Source organism: Littorina saxatilis, linkage group LG17, assembly GCF_037325665.1.
Source record: "Littorina saxatilis isolate snail1 linkage group LG17, US_GU_Lsax_2.0, whole genome shotgun sequence".
Lineage (NCBI taxonomy): Eukaryota > Metazoa > Mollusca > Gastropoda > Littorinimorpha > Littorinidae > Littorina > Littorina saxatilis.
This window is the reverse complement of record NC_090261.1, coordinates 63,652,411-63,661,499: the sequence shown is the minus strand read 5'-3', so window position 1 is coordinate 63,661,499 and position 9,089 is coordinate 63,652,411. Positions and strand designations below refer to the sequence as shown.

Sequence of the window (9,089 nt, the reverse complement as noted above, 5' to 3'; positions counted from 1 at the left end):
GAGAGAGAGAGAGAGAGAGAGAGAGAAAGAAAGAGAGAGAGATCAAATCAAATCAATTTTTAAGAGAGAGAGAGAGAGAGAGAGAGAGAGAGAGAGAGAGATGACAATCATACTATCTATTTCGCTTTTAAAAAACCGTTGTGCACAACAGCCTTCCCATTACAGGATTCCGGCAACGCTGTATAAAACAATTAAACAAACAGACAAACAAACAATTAAACAAACAGACAAACAATTAAACAGACAGACAAACAAACAGACAAACAATTAAACAAACAAACAGACAAACAAACAATTAAACAAACAGACAAACAATTAAACAAACAAACAGACAAACAAACAATTAAACAAACAGACAAACAATTAAACAAACAAACAAACAATTAAACAAACAAACAGACAAACAAACAATTAAACAAACAAACAAACAATTAAACAAACAAACAAACAGACAAACAATTAAACAAACAAACAAACAAACAAACAAACAGACAAACAATTAAACAAACAGACAAACAAACAATTTAACAAACAAACAAAAGCTTATTAAGACTGAGCACATTGTACAGGTGCAATTATTCTTCGACAAGGTAATGAATTAAATCCATGTCAACATTGAATCTGAACACATTTAACTCTCGTCGTCCAGAGTATTTGTTCCTAGTTCTTACAACAAGGAGAATGTTCAACACACATACATCTCAACAAAGCTTTGGATTTCCTGGTGTGTAACACTGTAAAGTATCCCAACCCAACACCCAACTAGGCCTTGTTTCGCACAAGCTGAAGGAAGTCGTGTTGTTGGTGTTTGGTTTAAACATTTTATACAAAATACATCACATGGAACGATTGAAAATGTGCAATGAAGACACGAACTCAAGCAAAAGCTGATTTGACGTGACCAAAACAATATAACATTTCACAAATCTTCATGATGGCGGACATGACAATAATAATCCAGAAGACCAAATTATGGGGGTGGGGGGTGGGGGACGGGGAACTACGTTATTGTCGTTTACAGTCCTACCAGCTTCTCTGGTCAGGCAAAAGATCGTTGTAAACCCAAAACCCTTACCTGGCCTTGCGTCCACGGGACATTTCCATTTCTTGCTATGTGACACTGTTCATTATTCCGCTCTAATTGCCAAACTAAGCCGTTATACCCGGCGAACGGAAATTGTTAGTTGGTGTTGAAAATCTTGCTGTTTTCTCTGGTCAAGCAATATTTGTACACACAAAAAACGTTAGCTGGCCTAGTGCCTAATGATTGAGAAGAGAGATTTAAACCGGCATGTACACTGAGAGTGAGATGCCTTGCAGTGTGATACTGTTCAACATTCTCATTTATTAGCGCAATGCCAACTTTTTGGGGGCGTGATTTAGACATTTTGTTAGAATAAAAAGCGCACGAAGTGAAGTTTTTCTAAACTAGCAGCGAGTTACAAAAGCCGTTAGCTGGTCTAGTGTCTTGTGTCAGGAAGTGGGATGTAACGGAGACCGTTATATGTGATGTCGGTGGATAGTGGTGGTTGCCCGGGGCAACACAGGTGATGGCGGCCTGCAGGTGTGACAGAGTGTGACCTCGTCAGGCCAGCCCGCTATGTGCGGAATGTTGGCGTGATTTCAACACTACCAGGACTGTCCTGTGTCTGTGTGCATACCTACAGATCACTTTTTGATTGAGCGATCCCGTTTTGCTTTGTGTAAAACTAGTGGCCGGTGAGAGATTTCACTACTGAGCCAGGCAATGAAATACAGGACTCCGGTCATAGAATACAGAAAAGGTGAGAGTGCTGTTGTTCCCCACCGTGACAATCCTCATCTCCCATCTCTGTTCCCGGTACTGATTCCTCTCCACCTCCACTCCCATCCCCCCCCCCCCCCCCCTCCTCAATCACTCACAAAGAGCACATCTCTTACCAACCCCAATCCCTCCATTTCTGTTTTTATTACATTTAGTCAAGTTTTGACTAAATGTTTTAACGTAGAGGGGGGAATCGAGACGAGGGTCGTGGTGTATGTGCGTGCGTGTGTGTGTGCGTGTGTGTGTGTGTGTGTGTGTCTGTCTGTGTGTGTGTGTAGAGCGATTCAGACTAAACTACTGGACCGATCTTTATGAAATTTGACATGAGAGTTCCTGGGTATGAAATCCCCGAACGTTTTTTTCATTTTTTTGATAAATGTCTTTGATGACGTCATATCCGGCTTTTCGTGAAAGTTGAGGCGGCACTGTCACGCCCTCATTTTTCAACCAAATTGGTTGAAATTTTGGTCAAGTAATCTTCGACAAAGCCCGGACTTCGGTATTGCAGTTCAGCTTGGTGGGTTAAAAATTAATTAATGACTTTGGTCATTAAAAATCTGAAAATTGTAAAAAAAAATAAAAATTTATAAAACGATCCCAATTTACGTTCATCTTATTCTCCATCATTTTTTGATTCCAAAAACATATAAATATGTTATATTTGGATTAAAAACAAGCTCTGAAAATTAAATATATAAAAATTATTATCAAAATTAAATTGTCGAAATCAATTTAAAAACACTTTCATCTTATTCCTTGTCGGTTCCTGATTCCAAAAACATATAGATATGATATGTTTGGATTAAAAACACGCTCAGAAAGTTAAAACGAAGAGAGGTACAGAAAAGCGTGCTATCCTTCTTAGCGCAACTACTACCCCGCTCTTCTTGTCAATTTCACTGCCTTTGCCATGAGCGGTGGACTGACGATGCTACGAGTATACGGTCTTGCTGAAAAATGGCATTGCGTTCAGTTTCATTCTGTGCGTTCGACAGCTACTTGACTAAATGTTGTATTTTCGCCTTACGCGACTTGTTTTACTTTACATCGACCTTTCGCTATCCATGTTGAATGTGAAGTTTACACGTGATGATGTATTTCATTCTGATCAGTCATCGCTCATCGGCTATCGCCAGTTATCTCTCTGCGGACCGAACGCTAAAGTCCTACGCGAATCTATCAAACCAAAAATACAGAGTTATCTCCCATATGTTGTTCTCGAGCAGTGTTCGCGAGACGAAAATGATTGCATATTCAAAGTTGGCCAACTTCGACAGTGATCTCCGTTCTGTTCTTCACAGTTATGATAAAGACATCGTTCTAAGGTCAAAACAAGTCGAAATTGTGGGACTGCTGCCGGAAGGAGACCGTAATATATGGTTGCATCACTGTCAAAAAATCGTCTGCTCCAGCGAGCGCTGAAACCAAACGGTTGATTATCACGTGACACTTTTGCCATATTTAGAGTTGTTTGCACAGTAAATACAGCCGCGAAAAATAGCTCGCTTGAAACTGTCTTACATATCAATTCCTTTGTAATTTAAAAATTACACAACACCATGAAAAATCATTATCGACGATCGCGAATCTGCTTATATCCAAAACACATTACGAAAAGATCTACATATGTTAAAACAAGAGGCGAAGACTTCAAGGCTCACGTAAGAAATCGACAAACACAAACTCAATCACTCCGTCATACATACACACATACACACACACACACAGTAAGCATAGGTGACACTGTGCAAGAAAGCGAGACACTAGATCTAGATCTGTTTGTCTGCATGTAGCCTACTTACAGGGACACGACTGCCAACTAGTCTCGGCCCGCTCAAAATAACAATGACCGAGACTTTCAGTAATTCCTTCGCGTGACGTCTAACCCTCTTACGTCATAATGTGACGTCTTCAAATGACGAAATGTTAAAGTTTCTACCACAGACATACACACGCACGCACACACGCACACACACACACACGCACGCACAGACAGACAAAGTTACGATCGCATAGGCTACACTTACGTGAGCCAAAAATCGGTTTCCTTGCCAGACAAGGAAACTCAAGGCATCCTGTGAAGGAGAGAATGAGCTGAACTCATTAGACATTTTGACCTGAGGTCAGGATGGATGTATTTATCTTGTTGGACGCCACGTGCACAAAGCGTTCACTGACACTGTGAGATACATGTAAGCCCTACAATGGTAACGCACTTGCGCTCGGAAGCGAGAGGTTGCGAGTTCGACCCTGGGTCAGGACGTTAGCAATTTTCTCCCCCCTTTCCTAACCTAGGTGGTGGGTTCAAGTGCTAGTCTTTCGGATGAGACGAAAAACCGAGGTCCCTTCGTGTACACTACATTTGGGTGTGCACGTTAAAGATCCCACGATTGACAAAAGGGTCTTTCCTGGCATAGGCATAGATGAAAAAATGTCCACCAAAATACCCGTGTGACTTGGAATAATAGGCCGTGAAAAGTAGGATATGCGCCGAAATGGCTGCGATCTGCTGGCCGATGTGAATGCGTGATCACGGTATTGTGTAAAACAAATTCCATCTCACACGGCATAAATAAATCCCTGCGCCTTGAATATGTGCGCGATAAAAATTGCATAAAGAAATGAATAAATAAATCCCTGCGCTTAGAACTGTACCCACGGAATACGCGCGATATAAGCCTCATATTAATTGATTGATTGACAATGTAGTAAACAAGCGTTCTCTTTTAATTTCAGTCCCGCCTTGATTTGAAATTCAAAGGTAGACCATACGTTTTGACGGTTGTGACTGATGGAATGGAGAGTGTGCCAGCGCATGAGTCTGTCAGATTTCAACCTCAGTGTCCCCGTCAGTCAGGCGCCTAGCTGTCAGGCGGCTAGCTGTCAGTCAGCGAGTGAGCACGACAGTTTTTGAACCTGACTGGAATATCACTAGTGTCTGAAATAAATGGTTGAAAAAGCGGGGTGCTTTTTTCTGTTAGTCGCCCGGTGTGACATGATGTAATATTATAATTATGCTTGTAGTCCGGCTTAAGTCTCGTCTACAGTGGCCCGGTGTGACATGATGTAATATTATAATTATGCTTGTAGTCCGGCTTAAGTCTCGTCTACAGTGGCCCAGTGTGACATGATGTAATATTATAATTATGCTTGTAGTCCGGCTTACGTCTCGTCTACAGTGGCCCGGTCATGTGACATGATGTAATATCATAATTATGCTTGTAGTCCGGCTTAAGTCTCGTCTACAGTGGCCCGGTCATGTGACATGATGTAATATTATAATTATGCTTGTAGTCCGGCTTAAGTCTCGTCTACAGTGGCCCGGTGTGACATAGTGATGTAATATTATAATTATACTTGTAGTCCGGCTTAAGTCTCGTCTACAGTGGCCCGGTCATGTGACATGATGTAATATTATAATTATGCTTGTAGTCCGGCTTAAGTCTCGTCTACAGTGGCCCGGTCATGTGACATGATGTAATATTATAATTATGCTTGTAGTCCGGCTTAAGTCTCGTCTACAGTGGCCCGGTCATGTGACATGATGTAATATTATAATTATGCTTGTAGTCCGGCTTAAGTCTCGTCTACAGTGGCCCGGTGTGACATGATGTAATATTATAATTATGCTTGTAGTCCGGCTTAAGTCTCGTCTACAGTGGCCCGGTCATGTGACATGATGTAATATTATAATTATGCTTGTAGTCCGGCTTAAGTCTCGTCTACAGTGGCCCGGTCATGTGACATGATGTAATATTATAATTATGCTTGTAGTCCGGCTTAAGTCTCGTCTACAGTGGCCCGGTGTGACATGATGTAATATTATAATTATGCTTGTAGTCCGGCTTAAGTCTCGTCTACAGTGGCCCGGTGTGACATGATGTAATATTATAATTATGCTTGTAGTCCGGCTTAAGTCTCGTCTACAGTGGTACCCCCCTATTAAGACTAGCTATTTAAGCACTCAGATGTTGAGCACTCAGATGTTGAGCACTCTGATGTTGAGCACTCTGATGTTAAGCACTCTGATGTTAAGCACTCTGATGTTGAGCACTCAGATGTTGAGCACTCTGATGTTAAGCACTCTGATGTTGAGCACTCTGATGTTGAGCACTCTGATGTTGAGCACTCTGATGTTGAGCACTCTGATGTTGAGCACTCTGATGTTGAGCACTCTGATGTTGAGCACTCTGATGTTGAGCACTCATATGTTAAGCACTCAGATGTTAAGCACTCAGTTGTTGAGCACTCTGATGTTGAGCACTCTGATGTTGAGCACTCTGATGTTAAGCACTCAGATGTTAAGCACTCTGATGTTGAGCACTCTGATGTTAAGCACTCAGATGTTGAGCACCCAGTTGTTGAGCACTCAGTTGTTGAGCACTCAGATGTTGAGCACTCTGATGTTAAGCACTCTGATGTTAAGCACTCTGATGTTGAGCACTCAGATGTTGAGCACTCTGATGTTGAGCACTCTGATGTTAAGCACTCAGATGTTGAGCACTCAGATGTTAAGCACTCTGATGTTGAGCACTCTGATGTTGAGCACTCGGATGTTAAGCACTCGGATGTTAAGCACTCAGATGTTGAGCACTCAGTTGTTGAGCACTCTGATGTTAAGGACTCTGATGTTGAGCACTCTGAAGTTGAGCACTCTGATGACAGTAAGCACTCAGAGAAAGGAACAACGAGCACTGACTGCATAGAGACGTCTCCTGCAATGTTGGAGTATGGTGTCACAGTCTAGGGCTTGCACTTTGTTTTCTTTGTTGTTGTTGTGTGTTTGTTTGTTGTTGTGTGTGGGTTTTTTATCAGACTAAACACATTGAATTGAAAATGGCTAAGTGTAAAATCGCTGCCATTTATTGGGGATTTACGGTCACAGTTCATAAATCACAACAAATTCAGTATACGTTGGTGGTTTGTTAAAGCATAAACGTCACTGCACATTACTGTGAATCTATCGCTGTGAAGAACTGTGAAGTCACTGCAAATTTGTTTGGGGATGATATTGTCAGTCAAAGCAAGCTACAAAAGTTACACAAAATTCACAGGCTGTCAAAATGTAGCACTCCCTGCAAATGAGAATGTGCCAACCAGCAGCTGATGGTACATAGCATGCTGTAGGAGCATTTGTCACGGTGTTGGTGTTGGTGACAGGTAAAGTTGTTAATATGCTTGCACTGACGAGCAAAGCCGACGGCAGTTCTCCTGCGAGGTAGCATTATTTGTAACACACAATCTTATGCTGTAACAGTTTGGAAGCTATCTGATGGCCTTTTAAGGTATTATTCCTTTACGTATCAGATGAGCAACTGACTGACTTACAACGTGTTGGTCGCTGTTTCAGACGCTGCAGCGCAAGGTCTTCACGATGAGAGGCCTGCCTGACGTCACAGCACCTGACGCCTGAACCACGTGACCTTCCATGGACTGACTATGGAAAGCCGTTTGGCTCATAACCATTACACGCGTAATAAAAAATAAATACACGCGTAATAAATGATTAATACGCGTGTAATAAATGATTCATGCGCGTGTAATTTATCTTTTTTCTTATGCTATGGAATAGCATAATGATTAAATACACGTGTAATAACTATTTCATACGCGTGTAAGAAATGATTATTACGCGTGTATTAATTATTTCTTACACGCGCATGAAATATTTATTACGCGTGTATTAAATATTTTTTACACGCGCATGAAATGATTATTACGCGTGTATTAATTATTTCTTACACGCGCATAAAATATTTATTACGCGTGTATTAAATATTTCTTACACGCGCATGAAATATTTATTACGCGTGTATTTAATCATTTCGTACACGTGTATGACATTTTTATTCCACGTGCATTTAATCATTTCTTACACGCGTATAAACTATTTCCTGCATGTGTATTTAATCATTTCTTACACGTGCATGAAATATTTATTACACGCGTATTTAATCATTTCTTACACGCGCATGAAATAGTTATTACACGCGTATTTCATCATTTCTTACACGCGTAAAAAATGATTATTACACGCGCATTAATCATTTATTACACGCGTATTAATCATTTATTACGCGTGTATTTATTTTTTATTACGCGTGTAATGGTTATGAGCCAAACGGCTTTCCATAACTGACACCCAGCCCAGGTCACACCACCCTCCCCCTTCCCCACCCCTAACTGTCCACAAACCACCCCTTCCCCCACCCCTAACTGTCCACAACCCCCCCCCCCCCCCCCAAGTTACTCACCTTTCGGAAAAATACCGAGTGTAAGCATTTTCTTTCCCTCGCATAACCATGCCGAGCCTTTCGCAACTTTTTGGCGTCAAAAAGGGGAGCAACTCCTCCCCAACAACAAGTCGACAAGGGTTTTTCCCCTTTAGTCGCAAATGGTCGTCTGCTTCCAGTCGGGGGCGCCAGCACCTGAGAAGCAAGTCGGACAACACTGTCGTCTGTCACAACGGCCACGGCGGTGCGCGCTCTACGGACGGTTTGAAGCGGTCTTCACCTGTCTCTGGCTATGACCGTCACGACCACGAACCTTACGAGGCCCGATACGAGCGCTACAGTCAAATATGTGAGTATTATCTTTTACTCTGCAAGTATCGTAGCAAATAATCTCAAGTATGAATTGTCATGAGATGATAGTCTGTAATAGTTAAAACTCTCACAAGTTCCGTTTTGCTTAGCTTGTTTGTTTCTATTTTGTCAAATTGCTACGTTAACCTCGCTTGGTTGAGCAAATATCCAATAATATGGACATCATACACGTTAAAAAGAAGAAAACATAAACAAATCTATCATGCAAAAACACGAGTGTACATGGGAGTCGCAGGCAACGGAAAGAAGAAAGAGGTGACTGGTCGGTCTGTTCTGCCCGAGTTCCCTTCCCCATGTGCTTTTCGCTCAGACGTATTGCAACCATTTTCTGTCGGTTGGAGTTTGAGATGGCCACGAGTTTGTGGTGTAAACTAACCGTCCGTAATCTGTTGATATAAACATCCTGCTTTTTACAAGACGGAACGTGACGTTACAAAGAAAGACGCGCAAGATAGACCGTTGTTTGTGCTTTCTGTGGAGAAAGTTTGGTACACATAGGAAAAAGCTGCTATCAATCGGCGGTGTGTTTGTCTCTTATCTGCTGCAGCTAATGTTATTGTATTGCGGGAGCAAACCCGCGTGTTGTCTTCAGTCGGGAGTAATGTGCTTGCCATGAACTGCCACAATATTAATGCAGTGTAAATTGCAAACAAGGTTGGGTTTTTTCTCCCCATTTTGAG

At 41.8% G+C, this 9,089-nt stretch overlaps 1 protein-coding gene across 1 annotated transcript in view; it reads left to right on the top strand.

Moving 5' to 3' along the window:
* The first annotated feature begins 8,057 nt into the window (after positions 1-8,057).
* Positions 8,058-9,089, top strand: part of LOC138952097 (uncharacterized) — a 161,183-nt gene continuing 160,151 nt past the window's right edge. Inside the window, exon 1 of the mRNA XM_070323691.1 lies at positions 8,058-8,386. Within this exon, the coding sequence (XP_070179792.1) occupies positions 8,107-8,386 (280 nt within the window). The 5' untranslated portion in view covers positions 8,058-8,106. The remainder of the gene's footprint in view (positions 8,387-9,089) is intronic.